The sequence below is a fragment of the Clarias gariepinus genome, chromosome 9, assembly GCF_024256425.1.
Source record: "Clarias gariepinus isolate MV-2021 ecotype Netherlands chromosome 9, CGAR_prim_01v2, whole genome shotgun sequence".
NCBI classification, from domain to species: domain Eukaryota; kingdom Metazoa; phylum Chordata; class Actinopteri; order Siluriformes; family Clariidae; genus Clarias; species Clarias gariepinus.
Window position 1 is genome coordinate 26,662,103 of NC_071108.1, and position 18,351 is coordinate 26,680,453.

At 39.6% G+C, this 18,351-nt stretch overlaps 1 protein-coding gene across 1 annotated transcript in view; it reads right to left on the reverse strand.

Annotated features, from left to right (window-relative positions):
* plxnd1 (plexin D1) overlaps window positions 1-18,351 on the reverse strand; it is a 96,933-nt gene that overhangs the window by 40,379 nt on the left and 38,203 nt on the right. Inside the window, exons 10-14 of the mRNA XM_053504977.1 lie at window positions 18,011-18,100; window positions 17,784-17,874; window positions 16,712-16,869; window positions 11,742-11,887; window positions 3,416-3,521 (exon numbers count right to left, since the gene is read on the reverse strand). Coding sequence (XP_053360952.1) covers window positions 3,416-3,521; window positions 11,742-11,887; window positions 16,712-16,869; window positions 17,784-17,874; window positions 18,011-18,100 — 591 coding nt within the window. The remainder of the gene's footprint in view (window positions 1-3,415; window positions 3,522-11,741; window positions 11,888-16,711; window positions 16,870-17,783; window positions 17,875-18,010; window positions 18,101-18,351) is intronic.

Consider the following 18,351-nt stretch of genomic DNA (forward strand, 5'->3'; position numbering starts at 1 on the left):
CATACTTCCTCACTTTTCAAACTCATATACATGATTTTTTGGTTTTGTAAAGCTGCTTTGTGAAAACGACCATGGTTAAAAGCGCTATATAAATAAATCTGAATTGAATTCCAAGAATCCCATTCTTGATGCACGACTCTGATCATCGCACCCACAAGTGCCACAGTGGAATAAAAACAACAACAGTGAATCTCTTAATTATATCTGTATTTGTGTTAGTTTTTTTTCTAAACACACTGTGTGTTCCTTTCGAATAATGTATTTATATTCGGTTCCATCAACACTGTCTGTCTAAGGATTTCTTGAATTCTAGCCAGACATTCTGTTCACACCATTTGCTTTCATTTTTGAGCTGTTGTGGTGCCATATGTTTCGAACAGGAACACATTGGTGCTCCTGACAGTGTTCCTTTTTCACAGTGTTATCTTTTCATGACTAACCTCTGCTATTGACTTTGTTAATTGAAACAAAAAAGCTATTCATCTAAATCTAATTGATCAAAATGTCTTGATTCATTTTCCAAAACATTCATTTTCACATTTTCCTTTTTATAGTACAGAATAATGCGGCTGTGATATAAACGTCTCTAGTTTTAATTTTTTTTAGGTGCTTATCCTATATACATATGCATTCATGCTGATTGTAGCCCATATGCTAATAGGCACAGCTTGTCAGCTCTGTATGTCGTACATCAGTGAACAGTGAGCTTCGTGAGACCACCACTGAGCAGATATTATCAGGGTGGTGTTTCACTGTCAGTGATACTGAGGTGTTTCATAAATCCGGCGATGCTGCCGCTACAGTGTCAGAGTCACTGCTGGGCTGAGAACGATCCACCACCCAAATTACATCTGCTCGGCGGTATCCCGGGGCTGTCTGTGGTAATCACGCCTATTTTAAACAAATGCTGGTTTAAAAAAAAAGAAAAACGGAATAATCCATAACTAAATGGTATAATGATATATGAAAAATTATCCGCACTCTGGCTGGAGAATAACAATTACCTTTTGGAAAAAAAACAAATACATCATTTTGTGACATAACCTGTCGACAAGCTTTCGGATTCCCTCATTTGAAAAAATGTTTTGGACTGAGCTGTGAGCCACGCATGCACCGCTGTCTTCACTTCTTCATCAGAAGTGAATCTTCATCGGTGTAGGGACCAATCATGTCAAAGTCTGACAGAGAAAGCTAAGGGGTATAGGGAGGCTGCTTTAACACATCAAAATGAAGAGTATCGACAGTGTGGGCAGAAGTGTGCAGACGTGCAAGATTAATAGCAGTCCTCTGCGTTTAATCAGGAGTGTAGGCTTCAGCACTTCACTGTAATGAACACTATTAATTATTGGATCTTTTTTCTGATAATGTTCTAATACTGGCCTTTGAAAATCCCAGAAAACTGTACGCATTCATTTTTCAGCTGATAGTGGAGCATATTCTTGGTCAGCGATCGAGGATGCTTCTGTTCCGTACTCCATCCCGTGCACTCTTAGGCTCTCAGGCTCGTCACGAGTACTGATTCACTTTAAGAAAGTTTTACATTTCTTCGGCCCAAGTATCAGTCAGAATTTGGCTTGCAGAAATCCAAACGCTTTTGTTTAAGCTCTTCCGTGAGTTTCTCCGACACCTGGTCCACCCACAGACCAAGTAGAGCACAAGTTTTAAGCTCACATCGCATTACAAATGAACTGATGTTCACAGCACTGCACAGAAGTGACTGGGGAGACAGTAGCCTTGAACGGAAAGAGCTAATAAGATGACCAACAGAACCAGAGTGTGGATCATTTTTGTCTCACCCTCATAGTACGGTAAATGCAAAGATCAGAGACTCTCTCATGATTTCTTATCAGTTAGAAATGTCATAAAGCAAGAACAAGAAGAGAAGAGAAATCCTGTAGCATGTGCACGTGTACTATATGTGTGTGTCTCTGCGTAAGTCTGCAAGTGTATCTGAAGGCATCACATGAAGCAAATAAAGAAAGGATAGATCTTGATAGTTCTTGCTGGTCTGGTCCGGCGTTTAAAGTCAATGAGCCATGGAGAGCTCATGCCAAGGGGACAGATGTGCAAATAATACACACATACACACTCGGTCAACGTCAAAGATTCAGAGGGTCAGTTCAACAAAGCACACATTCAACAGATCCAATTCATATACACAAACATGAGGGACAACCAAATAGACAAATGATGTCACTTCCTGTGAGCGGGAGGTCGTGTGGGGTCGAGGACTTTAGTAGGGGACTTTGTGGACTTTTGTCTTTGGTAATTGTGTGTAAATGTGAAAGAACGGGTCAAGTCGGGGATACAAAAACAAATGGAATATTTAAGACGTCTGAAACAGTGTGTGTGTGTGTGTGTGTTTGTGTGTGTTGGGTTGGGTTGTTAAGGCAGATGTTTCCCGAGCTCAGTTAAAACATTGAAGATTTGAGGAAGGAGATGTGGAGGCTCACATCCTATTTTTCTTGAGTCTCTCTCTCTCGCTCTCTCAATCCATTGTCTCTGAGCATACGCTTTACATTTCAAAATCAAAATGAGGCTAATCACAAGATGAGCTAAGCATGAGTTCAAGTTAGGTGATCATGTGTTTTGCTATTAACACACACAGACACACACACGCACGCATTTCCTGCACTGCCAGGGAAATATAACATGATTCACTTTAGCCACCAGCCCACATTAAAAAAAAAAAAAAAAAGAAAAGAAAAGATGTTTCAACACTACAGTGCCGGCGAAATCCCCTCTGACCATCGCGTTCCAACCGAACTGATCTCAGATCAGACAAATCTCAATGACACTCACTCTAACTGGGACTTGTGGGAGCAGCACTGGTCTGGAATCAGCGTTCCCGAGGCAGTTAGGGAAATTCCTAAGGTTACGTGGGAAAAGGGGTTCAAGGTCGTTGTTTTTGCTGGCTTGGTTTAGCGAATGACAAAAGTGCTTAGAGAGCAAGATCAGTGGAGAGCTCTGTTTGTCACTGCCTCTTTCACACACACACACACACACATACTCACACACATACGCACGTACACAATGGTGAGAACTGATTTCTTTCGTGGACGATGATTCCAACATGCCAGCATGCCTGAATATAATCAGCATCTGTTAGCATTCAACACACACTGGAGCCTCTCACACACGGCGCTAAACACATGCAGAGAGACAGACAGGCTGAGAGAGAGAGAGAGAGAGAGAGAGAGAGAGAGATGGAACGAGTCTGGCAAGGCCTGAGACATGGATGAAAGGAAGTGGAGAGAAACAACAAAGAGCAATGATGACATGGACACCAGGGAGAGGGGGATGGATGGATGGATGGATGGATTAATGGATGGATGGATAGATGGATGGATAGACAGATAGATTGATAGACTGACATACAGAGAGAGATACAGAGAAATACACAGGAAGTACTTACTACATAAGAGAAGGATTCTGTCGAATAACCTTTTGCGTTTCCATTCACTCTGACTTCCACCTTTCTCTTTATTTCAGTGACTGACTCTCCTGTCATACACACCAGCCTGAAACAGAAAAATTAAAAACACATGTTACAACACTGGACCAAAGACAACCTATGACAACATATGACAGATACAACAGATTCCAACATGAGCATCAGTATGGATAAATGCTAACATACCTGTCACATATTTTACTGTTTCTTTATCAAGTTAATATAGGTCTCAGAGCTTCCCCAAGGTGTGTTTGTCAAAATTTTTAAACCTTAAACTTCCTTTTTATTTTTTTGCGCAGTTTCTGTGTTTATGTAAATGAGCCACACTCCTCCAGATAACAGCAGGGAGTATCTACTTACAGCACATAATGGGATCTACTTATATGAGGTCACATTAGAGAGAAATTCTAATTGGCTTGTTTAAATCCATGGCCAATACACAAATAGACAAAACGAAAAAAAAATAAAAATCAGGGAACTGAAGACCCACTGGAGACCTATTTGCATGTTTACAAATGCCAAAGAACTTTATTTCGCATAACACCTGCCTTTAAGATTTTCTCTACAAATCACGAAGACAGTCCTTTCCAACCTGCTGTTAAAATCCTCTTGTATGTTAGCGAGAGGGTGATACAGTATAGCTAAAGCAGCATGTTGGAAACACCGTAGCATTCGATGTGTTAGCAAAAAATCTGATTAAAAGCGAGTCAACATACTGCCTTGCCTTTATTTTCTCCCTGGTGAGTCAGTAAGCTATTCGGGGGCTAATGCCCTCTTTATGAAGTGTTGGCCAACAGAAGGTAATCTTTAGCGCTGGGAGAATTTCTAGCTGTAAATCAGCTCGGGGGCAAGTACTGTCTGAGTTACAGTTTCAGTTTGCACAATGCCACTGTGCAAAGTACTGTACTTCCCTGCTTCGGAATTTAGGGAAATACAGAGCACAAAGGAATCTGTTTCAGTGACGAGCCATTTAAATATGAATAAATTGATTTTGTTGTAATTTATAAACCTGCATGACCTACAGTATGACGCTACATTTGCATTGCAGTTAGCAACGTGAAGCTGGTGAGCGTACTCTGTTTGAATTCACATCCACTAAAGTCTACTAAGTTAACCAAAACATTAAGGAAAAAAGAAGACTTTAAAGCCTACATAAGAGGTTTTTTATTCAAATTTAAATGGTAACTGTGGCAAATTTAAACACTAGGTTAGAATTAATGTTTCTAAGAGTATAGGGTAGTATGACCCGGACGACATCTTAATCTGAGAATAAGACTTTGGATACACGTGGCAGCCACGTCTAATTGAATCTTCCAAGATCTTCATGTATGGAATAAGACACAATAATTGCTTTTTGGAAATTTAAAAGGACAAAATAAAAATGTGATGCAGATTTCTGTTTCAAACTGTACGACTGTAAGACTTGCGGCATTTAACAAACCCTGAAGCATTCCTGAAGATTAATTCATGCGAAGAGAATGAAAAGGAAATCACGTGCTCACCATCTTTCAAACTGCTGTTTGCTTATTTAGTGTTTTGTGCACCTGTACTTCTCTTCTTTGTGCAATCTATTACTGTTTGCTTTCTTAGTCACATTCCCTACTTAGAATGTGACAAAGAACGCCTTTTGGAAATGTTCATAAAAATTACATATTAAAAAACATATTTTAACACATTTACGCATGGTAGACCTTTTTTTTTTTTACAAGCAGGGCCATTCAAGAAAAACCAGGACGTAATGAAACTTCTCGTGAATAAAGACGTAAAATGATTGACATTTACAGAACACTTTAAACATACAACAGTGATGAGACTCTTAGCCGCAGTAAAACATTTCAATATTGCAAACATTTTAAAGAGGGCTGCAGGTCATTTAAAGAATGACGATCCCAGCCGAGTTGGCTCGGAGCCGACTGCAGTTGTGTCTGTAAACATTCAGTGAGTGGAACGCGTACTGAGAGAACTTCCTACCTTGATGGTATCCATTTTCACCTAGAATATTAACTCTAGTTAGTTTTTGAACTAGATTTCAAATTAGACATTTGTTTAATCATGTGTGTCATAGTGCAGTGGTTCCCGACCCTGGTTCTGGAGGACCCCTTGCTCAGCACATTTTGGTGTTGTTCTCTGTTTTCAGATCAGATTTAGCCGATCAGCCCTTTATACATAGACATGGGTGTGATAGAGCAGGGAAAGCACTAACATTGTGCAATCTTGCACAATATTCTGCACATCCTCACATTATCTTGCCCCATAACTGGATACGGTTCTACAATACACTTCACTACATTACATCACAACTTTTCTATATTTTATTTTATTATTTTTTATATGTTATTATATATTTTTTATATTTCTATTTTTTATTTTACTATTTTATTCCAGCATTTTATTTTCATAGGTTTTATTGCATGTAAATTTAAAAGTCTTTAACGTCTATAGTTTATTTACATATTTCTCATACTGTATTTCTAATTTGTCATTTCTCTTAATTCTCTTATCTTCATCCGCAGTCATATAAGCATTTCACTTCATATCACACTGTGTATGTGATGAACAAAAACTTTAATCTGAATGTGCAGAACACTCCTCCGGGAGATCCTCCGGGACCAAGGCTGGGTCACTTAATGAATGAATGTCATTGTGTACAGGTATCTAATATCAATCTAATGATACTGTATAGTCTAGAGTAGTAAGTTATGTTCTGCTTAAAAGTTGGTTTCTGAAGGCCAACAGATTTGTTGTTATGGTTCAATTTAAAAATCTAAGTCTGGGAAAGTGATATATATTCATGTGCGGAGTTCATTAGAAAGAAAAGTTGAGATTGTGCTCTGAATAATGCGCCCTGAGTGCATTCTCACATGGGACACTCAAAGAAGGGAGACATGTCTATTTGTTTTAACACCCTGAAATTGAGACTAATTAAGATTTAATGACATTGGTCCCCAGTGCACTGAGCAAGCACTCAGTGGCAAGTTGGCTATGCGTGTTTGCATTTGGGAATGTGTGTGTGTGTGTGTGTGTGTGTGTGTGTGTGTGCGCGCACAACATTTACACAGCTGCATGTAGGTAAATAGAAGTGTAATTTAGAAATTCACAAAAAAAGAATGATGATCGTTAGATGTATGTGCACACGTGGACACACACACACACACGCAGGTGCACTGCTGCCATATTTAGTCAGGTGGTCAGTAGCATCTATATATACTGCTAATTGACAGGAAGCAATAATTTCTGCTTTTGTGGGGATACAAAGACATAAAAACAAACATACTAGACATTTTTTTCAATCCCTCATCAAGTGCACACATTATATGATATGTGCATGTGTGCGTGTGAGTGTGTGTGTGTGAGAGAGAGAGAGAGAGAGAGAGAGCAAGTAAACCTCAAGCAAGCCCCTGAGTGTGTATTATTTAGACAGAGAAAGAATATGTCCCCTGGGATGAGTGCTGTACAGAAACACCCCCTGATCATGTTGGATAAACTGGTCAGCCAGTCCCAGGGCTGCTCTTGAGGTGACCTCATCATTGGACTGAAATCTGAGAATCTGAATGACTCGGGGCCCCTGGGGCGGACTGTCCAAGTGACGGGATGACAGAGAGGTTAACGCCGTCTCGTTTAACTTTTTTTTTAACGCGAGCTTCCTTCTCGTGAGTTGCAGGAGTACGCTACTGTAGGTTCACAACACACACTGTGTGAATGTAATGCTTAATCTAAAACTACATTTGGGTTTCCTTAGACATCCTAAACAAATGGTGTTGAATTTACTTACACATAATTTACGGTTAAGGTTATAGTCTCCTGATCCAGTTGTTTCCTGTTGCGACCTTAACAATCACTTAAACCCAGTTCCCACATTCACATTTGTTGCTACTGATCACTACAAATTAACAGATCATGGTGAGTCATGGCTCTATGTACAGTAAGATCAGGACTTACCTGGGCGTGTTAGGATTTCCTGTAGTGATCAACAGCTTGGCTAGAAAATGTTCTGAACATGCTCAAGCCATGATTGGACTAGCCACGCAACTCTAAACTGACCTGAACCTCTCAGAGAATCTATGGCCTTTTGTCAAGAGGAAGATGAGAACCACTTAACCCAACAATACAGACGAGCTGAAGGCTGTTATCAAAGCAACCTGGTCTTCAGTAACGCCTTGGCAGTCCTGCAGACGGATCGCCTACATTACTGAGTAACTGCAGTTATTCATGCTAAAGCAGCCCCAACCAAACAGTGAGTCCATAAATAAACATCATTTATCAGAATTTCTGTATTGTCATTTTTTTTTTATTGATCTTGAGAAATATTTTAAGATACAGGATTTTTGTATTTTCATATGCTGTAATCTTCGAAATTAAACAAACAAAAAAACTTACCTACAGCAGAATACATAAAGATAAGACCTGAACTCTCTTGTGCTTTTATACTGTATACAGTACCTCATACATAAACACGTTTATGTGGACAAAATTCCTAAAAAATTGTTCAACCATGACACATATCCAGTTTCATGCTAACCATCCCATCGCTCCCATTTACTATCAACACTTAGCTGGGTTGACTTGATTCACTGCAAAAAATCTGACACAGCTTGCACACAACAGTGGCAGTTATCACACACATTAAGTAAACAACACTCTATGATTCATGGAACAAATGTTATCAAGCCGTCCATAAAAAGTATCTACTCTGATTACACATATTTCCTCTCATTAGAGATATAAATGTGGTAATCTGATTACGTAATCCAGACTAGCCTATGACTACAAAACACTGGCCATGAACAACATTCGCAAGACAATCCATCATCGCGGCAGCAATAAACTCTAACTTGCAACACAATCTTTCATCACGAAGATAATTTGCTCTTGAGGCTGGCTGCAGTTTGTATGTTATACCTGATTAGAGTGAGGAAAACATGCTCTGATAAAAAAAAAAAAAAAAAAAAAAACAGATTTCTGTTTTTGCAGCTAAAAAAACTGACACTAGATAACGACCGCGATGACGTGTACAGGGTAACGACCTCACGCACATAACCATCGGATACTCCGTCCAGACATGATGTATGAGAGCAGGGATCTGTAAAAAAAACATCTGCTACATTTATTACACAATTTCTACATCTTCCTGTCAGTCAGCAATGTACAGTTGCCACCTGAGCAAACAAACTAGCACTTTCCACCTGTGTGCACGTGTGTATAGGTTTATAGGTGCATGTGCCAACAGTGATCACTTTGCAGATTAGTAAATCACACTGCTATTCATCTTAAAAACAGCTGTGTAAACATACAGAAATACAATAGCTTAAACTAAACAGTGATCTCGCTGTAACAGGGTACACAATAGATGATTGGGTTAAAAGCTTTCTGATACAGTATTTATATATATATACTGTATATATAATATGTAAACTACTGCAACGTGCAGCACTTCATGTCTGAAGTCTGTTAAACATTATACCATGCTTTGTTGAAGTCTCCAAGCTGATTGGTCTGGTTTTCCATAGGAATTGAAATTGTGGGTTTATATTAATGTGCCCAATCCAATATCTTATCTCTTTAATATAGGAATAAAGTGGTGTTATTTACAAAGAATAATGTCTAAAAGGAGATGCTTAGGGATAATAAGGGATTGGAATCACCAGGGATTACCCATTACGGATATTAATATGATACCTAAGTGCTGATTTAATTTGTATTGCATTAGTGTAAGGATCATCATTTCATAAATATTCTGATTCTATGATCACTTTTTTCCGAATTCTAAACAAACTTAATATGCTCAGGATGCGGAGCTGTCTTTCAGTGTTTGAATAGTTTGGAGTGCGCCACATGTACAGTAGGATTGTAGAGGAACTGAACCTCAAACAGAAACTTATGTAAATTAAAATTGTAGGGCTGCAACAACTAATCGATAAAATCGATAATTATCGATAATGAAATTCGTTGTCAACGAATGCCGTTATCGATTAGTTGGGCTGCTCACGTCACTGAGGCGCGCGACCACAAGATGCACAAATACACACAGATACACAGCCGCTCGCGCAATGGAGGTTACAGAAGCGTCTGCAGGAAAAAGCGCGCGCCCCGAGTCCTCCAAGGTTTGATAGCAGTTCACATTAAACGCCTCTAAGAAGACGGTAACCTGCACTCTATGCAAGACCGAGCTTACATGGCATGTCATGCACGAACACTTAAAAAGAAAACATGTTGTTGTTACGGATGGCGAAACGTCAGCAGCGTCGGTAAAAACTGTATCTCTTCATCGTGTAAAAGTTGTATAGTTTAAGTGCTTTTGTTTAAACTGTTTGCTAACTTCAGGACAGTCGCGCGCTAGATCTGTTCACGTGCTACTCGCTAGCATCACATTGCGCAATCACCTCATGAGCAATAGTGATTAGTTAAATGGCGCTACTTTAGATTATCTTAAATTACACGGTGCGAATAACAGTAGAATATTACATTTAGTGATTGTTGTGGTTTTCAGCGAACGCAAATAACAGTACATTTGTGACTATTAGCTTTTTGCATTTCTACAGTTTTTTATAGTCAACTACAAAGTTAACTTGTAATTTACTGTGGTTTTACTTATGCATACATCATTTTTTTTATACAAAATTACATTATTTTATCTGTTTATATCTTATCAACTGAATAGACCAGTGTATTTATCTCTCTCTCTCTCTCTCTCTCTATATATATATATATATATATATATATATATATACTGTGTGTGTGTGTGTGTGTGTATATATATATATATATATATATATATATATATACATACACACACACATATACATATATATATTATATACTACATTTCATTTAAGGTTTAAAATGTCAAAATTAAAGATTATTAAACTCTATATGTGGCTTTTGCATTTTTAAAACTTTATTTTTATACATAAATAATACCCTGATTTATGGTTTTTTTAATAGTTATAAGCAAAATATCAAATTTAAGGAGCGGTTAGGTTTTATCCGATTAATCGATTAATCGAAAACATAATCGCCCAACTAATCGATTATCAAAATAATCGTTAGTTGCAGCCCTATAAAATTGTATTTTAAAAAAATATATTTTGGAGTTAGTTTTGCAATAAGTGATTTGCCACACAAAAATACGTAACTGAATTAGCTCTGTTAACTTTTAGGGAAGGAGTCTCCAGTATCAGTGCTGCTCAGTGTAACAGTTTTTTTCTTTTTTGTTTTTTTACACCTTCCAATTTCTTGTTGGAAAAACATTTTGGACATAGAATGACTTATACTGTAGCAGACTTTATAGTCAAATTACAACCTACAATAAACTACAACCAGATTAAAAATTCAGGAACTTTATTTGTTATAAATTTAAGAACATGTAACTGCTGTAGTATTTATGATCACATAACTCACTGGTAATTATTTTCCTATACTGTACCAGCATTGCCTTGTTGTAATATCTAAGAACACTGGTACAGTATTATATTATTTTAGATGTTTACAAAGCAAACATTACATTAGCAAATGTATTAAACTAGCCAAGTAAAATTTCCAATTCAGGCTTTATGAAAATATTTTAGGAATCCTTAAGAAAGGCGATCATTATCATAAAATCAGTATTTTATGTTCTGATATGTCGTTGCCGCACTGTCACTTTGTTGTTGCTCGTTTGCACATTTGCACGTGCACTATGTTGTCTGTTGTCTGTAAAACCTGTAAATAGTCTTCCTAAGTTAGTTAGTTTTTGTCAATTTATGTTGTAATATATGTTAGGACTATCTGTCTTGTCTCTGCTAGCCAGCTAACGATCCCTCTTAGTTAGCTAGTTTAGCTTCTCTGTTAATTTATGTTGTAAGTTTATGTTGCATGTAGCACCTTGGTCCTGGAGGAACGTTGTTGTTTCGTTTCACTGTGTACTAACTGTATATGGTTTAAGTGACAATAAAGCCTACTTGAACTTGAACTACTTGAACTCACTTCTGAGATAGGCTTTTAACTATTTAAACACTATGAGTAGCTAAAGTACGTGAAGGTTTGTTTGAATTAGCATTCAGTTTTTCCTTGCTACTTTCACTTTTAATCATAAAAATGTCTAAAATGCATGTATTTCTTTAAAGTTGCTTGCTTTCTCTTTTCTAAAAGCATTATACTAATAAAATAGTTTCCTCCCCTAACCACTGTTCATCGTTATTGGATGTCATGAAAATAATCTCCCCTGCTTGATGGCTGTCATGCCCCTCATGTTACCCGTTCTTGGTTCTACACCAGTGAAACCATTTTTGCTTTTTGCCAATAGACTCACTTGACTGAGACAGTGTAGTGATGTGGCTGCTTCTGGCAGGGCACATCCCCGATGAAGACCTCCACTTCCTCTACATTGCGTCCCAGGTTCCTCCCCTGAACGGTGAGAAGAGTTCCCCCACTCAGTGGACCACTCAGAGGGGTAATCTTTTGGAAAACAAAACAAGAAGTGAAAGTTAGAGGTAGTTTTAACACACACAATAAGACAGAGCTAAAATCTGTTTCCCGTTAAAATTATTATGGGATGTTTACTGTACATGACGAACTTTTCGAAATTTGAGGGAATTGATAAAACTCCGAAACTACTACCCAAACGCCACCTTCTGACCAATCAGATTCAAGACTGAACAGCGCTGTGGTATAAACATTATACTTATTTCACAATCGCGAATAATTCTGTTCTGGGAGGAAACAGTGGACGTGGGTTATATATACCATGGTTTAGTGTCTGGGTTTCTGTCTTATGCCGTGTCAACACCGCAAAACCATTGTGGAAGTGGAAGTAGTTGGTTTTATTTTATACCATATTGCCCAAGTGCTAAAAATGAATAGTATAAAATGAAACAGTGTAACAGCACAAGTGAATTTGCATTATACAAAGACAAATATAGTATGTTACACATATCCGTACAGTAGTTTACACATACACTACTGATGATGTAATTAAATCTTACAAATAAGGAAAGATTAAAAAAAAAGACTGATAATATAAAAGGGTAAAATAGTGAGTATGGGAGACATGCCCTGGAGAGGAAAGACCTTTCTGTGTTCTTTGACCTGTTTATGTTCACAGCCCATCTGTGGCCTCTTTTGACGTTCTTCCTCCATCCCTCATCTCTTTATTCGTTCCATTATTTGTGCAGAAGCAGCCCCTTATCTCTGATAGCCATCGCCTACATTGAGCTCACCCTTCATCAGCAACCATCAGGGCTTACAGTACAACCCCACCGTGACTCTATTAGTGTGTTTGCACGCGCCACTAAGTGAGTCTCTTAAAGGCCTTTTAAAGGCCCAAGAGCGAGGAAAAAGGGCTTTGATCGATTTCTAGTAGCCGGCGGATTTACAGCAAAAAACATATAGTATAGAGCACTTGAGGCACTCTGTAAAGGAAGACTCTGGAAAGTTCTACAACTTTTTTTTTTTTTTTTTTTAGCTCACAGCGCATACGAGTAAAATTGTCATCATGAGCCATGGATGACAAGGTGGTAAAAATCCACTGCAGCATTTTTATGCAAAGGAAAGAAAAACACCTCAGCTACAACACACACATACATGGAGGTCTGCTAACACCCAGGTTGGTAATTATCGCTGTGTGTCTAATGCGTCCCCAGAGCACTTCTCTCCAACTGCTATTCTTTTCATTTACACTTCCTACTGATGTGAAACTGAGCGACAATGAGAGAGAGAGGCAGAGAGAGAGAGAAAGAGAGATTTCAATATTTGCAAGTCAATTCCTAAAGCTTCTCTTTGTTCAATCAAGAACAGATTGATTTATTTAGCACTTCCATTTTTTTCCCCACTGTTTTTCATCTTGTCATCTTTTTTTAATTTTATTTCGCCTGTCTCTCTGTCGATGTTTTGAAGCCGAACGTGAGGAAGCTGTGACAGGATCATGTGCCAGAAACGTTCGGCCATGATTGTGCAATCTAGCTCTGCTAAGAAAAAACATAAGTAGCAACGACTCAGGAGGAACTGACAACGCACACAGAAAAATGGCTTTATATCATCTCTTTCTATCTCTCTGTATGTCTCTGTCGTTCTCTTTCTCGATTTTTCTTTATGTAGAAAAGTCTCTTTATGTAGATCTCTGTCCTTCTGTCTCTCGCTGTTCCTCTTGTTTTCTCCCTCTAACACACAAACACCCATGTGTGTGTGTTTAAAAAAAAAAATTATTAGGCGGCTTAGTGGTTAGTACTGTCACCTTGCACCGCCAGGGTTGAGGGTTCTATTTCCACCTCAGAGATTGTGCTTGGTGGGTTTCCTCCGGGTACTCCGGTTTCCTCCCACAGTCCAGAGACATACACAATAGGCTAATTAGCGTTGACAAATTGTCTGTAGTGTGTGAATGAGCATGTGAGTGTTGATCAAAAGTTCTACCATGGTAAAATGGGAATAAATACAATACCATTGGCCTCCACGGTCCCGAGTTGGACTACAGAGGTTCCTAGATGGATGCACGGATTTTCAGAATTTAAAGTGATACAATGGATGTGAGAAATTCACTAAAATAGCGAAAAGTGTGACAGAGTTCCAGCATTTGTCAGTACTTATTATACAAAGTGACTGTCAAACTGCACACCTGCACACATACACACATACACACCCTTTAAACGAGCTTTTTTTGGAAGCACCTTTGGCAGTGTAATGTAATACATTTAGAGGTGTTGGAAAAATCGTGAGGCTCGCTGGTCGCCATAGCAACCAGGTAGCTACAGTAATAACTCGTTCGCCTAGAAGAAGCTGCGGCCGTGCGCATCCTGCCCGAGTCAATACCTGAGTTTCTTAAAATTAATCTGATCTTTCCCAGGAGAGAGAGAGAAAGAGAGAGAGAGAAAGAGAGAGAGAGAAAGTGTGTTTAATGTGATGCTCTCTCTACCAGGGCCTTTGTGCAGCAAATTTTCTAGGAAACTTAAGCGTGATGTTTTAGTGTCAAAATTCAGCTCATGAGTTTCTATTTGCAGAGTGCTGCAGTGTCTGTGCTCCAGGGTTTGTGTAGAGATTCCCTAGGTGTAAATGACTGTGCGAGTGTGTGAAAACGCCCGACACTTTCCTGACATTTATTTGCATTGTGTTTACTGTGAACAGGTCTGTGGATTGTGTGTGTGTGTGTGTGTGTGTGTGTGTGTGTGTGCGGTGGGGCGGGGGTTTGGTATTTGCAGACCTGTATGCTTCATTACAATATTTAGTTACTTGTCTGAGTGGACTTGTATATACACTGTGCTACAAAAGTATTCACTCCCTCCCCCGAAAAGTACTCGGGCCAGTATTGGATTACACTTGTGACACCTAGGACTAAACAATAACAGCTTAATGTCTGTTTGGGTAAGTTCCTACTAGCTCTGCACTCTGTTCAGGAGTGATTTACACCCATTCTTCCTGGCAGATTTGCTCCAGGTTATTCTGGTTATTTGAACATTCTTTTCACGACTGCTATTTTTTTACACAGTGTCACAGATCCTCGGTGGAATTCAGATCTGAACTATGACTTGGCCACTGTAGGACATTCACCTTTTAGTGCTGCATTTCAATTGTGCCTGTGACCATTGCCCTGCTGAATTGCTTTTTCTTAATAATCCCGTGGAATTTTGTTTAAAAAAAGCCAAGGTTGCCAGGATGAAAAGCATCCCAGAGCATGATCCTGCTACCGCTATGTTTCACTACATTAGATTTGCACCACAAACAGGACTTTGAAACATAATACCCAAGTACAGTATCTCAATCTTAAAGTATCTCTTACATACGGCTGTTGTTGTGGTTGCATAATGGTTGTGTGGATGGCAATGTCGCCTCAGACCTCCATGGTTGGAGGTCGGAATCTATTCAAGTCAATTTTTCAATCTCTAGCCATGTTCTTCCAAGTGGTTGCTGGGTTGTCTGGTTTCCCCCACAGTCCAAAGACATGCCCTGTAGACTGACTGGTTTGGACCAAATTGCTCCATAGTGTATGATTGGGTGTATGGGTGTGTTTGTGTTCCACCTTGTGCCCTGAGTTGCTGGGTATGGGCTCTAGGCCCACTACGACCCTACACAGGATAAACATGAATGGTTGGGTGCCGCTCCAGAATTACGTATGCAAAACTCTTGAAACACTTATCTGGAGCACCTTCACTTGCCTTTCAGCCGATGTTACTGGTTCAGTGTGACTGTTGGCCTCACTTGGGGCTCCCTCAACAGCCTCCATTTACTTCTGCTCTAAGGTTCTGAGTCATGGGTGCCAAGAAGCAGCTTCCTCTTCCTAGCTATTGCTACAAGAGTGCTTACTTATAAGTCCAACCTCGTATATCTAATTTGACACTTCGATCTATTCTTAACATATACAATTCTATTACCTTTTTTGTAATGTCTTTAGAATACTCCTTGGTCTTTATTTCCTTCAGTTCCTGTAAAGGCTGCGTTCACATTACCAGCCTGAAGTGACTCAATTCTGATTTTTTTTGCCCTAATGTGTCACGGACCTGATGTTTTTCAGATTGGACCTGAGTGACTTTTGTATGTGGTTCTAGATTGGATCTGATACGCAGTGAATAAACATGGCCAGACTGGAATTCATGCCACTTTTTGCCTCTGTGCAAGCGCAGGGTGTCTGACAGATTTCACAACAGCGCTAGCAATAGCTGTTTAAACAGCTAAAGCGAGGTGTCTGTCTTTCTTTCTTCTTCTTTACCTCAACAAATACAGCTGACTGACTGCTTGTCATCCTCCAGAGCAAAATCCCAAGCATTTTTTTTTTTGCTAAAATAGCAGCCATTGTTCGAGATGAATGAGCAGTCACACAAACATGACGTGTTTTAACCCAGATGACATGAGCATGCATGCCTTTCTGAGGACCTCAGAGTCGGATAAAAGTCACTTGTAATTATGGATGTGAATCGTCATCTGGCCAAAGAATCGGAACTGAACTATGTGGCTGTTAATGTGAACATAGACAAAGAGTGTTTAAACCAGTTGGTTTTTTTTTTGTTGTTGTTGTTGTTTTTGAGAGCTGTTTTAATACTTTTTAGATGAGAGCTTTTATTTGGAGCTTCCAGGACCTGGGGGGGGTTGAATACTTATTCACGCAGCATTTTTCAGAGTCCTGTTGATTTCATTTCAAACACCTGCTGACCCAAAAATTTTTAAAAGTCTGTACTGTACAAGCATGGGTCCAAGCAAAGGTGCAGTAACAAAGGGGGTGTGTAAAACATCTGAAACTGTGTGTGTGCATGTGTTTGTGTGTGTGTGTGTGTGTGTCCTATAGGAGGCCTGGCTTACCTTGTGGATGGTGGGGTCAGGACACTGGGCTTTGATTGGCTGGCACTGGTCTCTGGGACGACAGCTGTTCTCACACCAGGCGCACAGGTGACCCTGCTGTTCTCTCCCCCAACACTGAGAGCAGTCGCTGTCCCCCCCACTGCAGCTGTACACCTCCACTGAAAGGGGGCGGGGGGAGAGGGAGGGAGAGAGGGATAAGGGGAGATAAGGAGAGAGAAAGAGAGAGAGAGAGTGAGTGAGTCAGGTTTGGAAAGACAGATGGAGGGAGAGAGAGGGGAAAGGTAGGGGGTTTCCCCAAAATTAGTCCATCTGTCCAATGACCTTGCTACTGCTATGAGTTACTTCTTTCTTTCTTTCTTTCTTTGTGATTATACTCTACTTTCTCATACTCTAAACATATTTAGGTGTAGTATTCATCCTTCTTTCTTTTTTTTTGTCTTCTATTCGTTTGTGTCCATCAGCCATTTGTGTGTGCCGCCTTCATTGGGTCTGGCGCTGGCCATAAACCAAAGAGGAAATGAAAAAAGAAGAAAGGCTGTGGAAGAGTGACAGTGGTCCGGGTCTCATATCCATGTCTTTGAATTCATTAGCATCGGAAACGGCGGAATTAGAAGCGTGAGTGCTCTTTTGCTGGCATATACAAAGCTATTTGCATTTTCACACAAAACGTCCAAAAAAAAAAAAAAGCAGGGGGAAAAAATGACAAGAGCAATTTATCCTTTTCTTGGAGCAGACAAAGACAGAGAGCGAGGTGGAGAAGGGCTGAGAAAGAGCGTGACAATGCAAGAGAGAGAGAGGAAGAGAGAGAGAGAGGTTGAGAGAGACAAAGAAAAGTTGTAGAGATAGACCAAATCTGTGCGAGAGCAGCCAGATGTGTGTGTGTGTGTGTGTGTGTGTGTGTGTGTGCTCGTTGATGATTCAGAAGCAAGTAGACAGCCTCTGGGATTGTGTGTATGCTTCATAGTCTCGGCTCCCACATGCTGTTCAATGCTGTATTTATGTTGTTCTCTTCTCTTCTGTGTGTGTGTGTGTGTGTGTGTGTGTGTGCGCGTGTGTGTGTGTGTGCAATCACCTTTAATTGGCTCAGGACTGTCTATGTATTTATCTTGTCCTCTCCGGCGCAGGTCGAGTTGAAACGTCTCGCTCCTTCTTGAGGTGCTCAGCTACATGAGAATAAAATCAAATTTATCACTCAGTAAAATTCGCTTTATGATACAAGCTGATCTCTGATTGGTTCATTTAATTTCGCGCCGTATATAGTGATGCTATCAGTGACATGATTGTATTGGCTGCCCTTACTGTCACTGTGCACTTCACAGCTGATTGTCCCATCAGCCAGTGTGCCTCGTATAACTGCCCGTTCCCGAAGTCACAGTTCAACTCAGTCTCCTGCTCACACACACACACACACACACACAGAGAAATTACTATACACTGAATAATTAATTAATACTTAATGAAACACCAAGCCCCGCCCACTAAGGAGCATTTGCAAAATGAACTGTCACTGTTGTCATTTGCGGAATAAACTAATTTACAAAAGTGAACACATCCTTAAAACAAATTAAATATCTTGCAAGAAAATGAACCAAAGTTTTGGAACAAATTGTATCCCGTGTGTATGAACTAAGTTGAAAAAA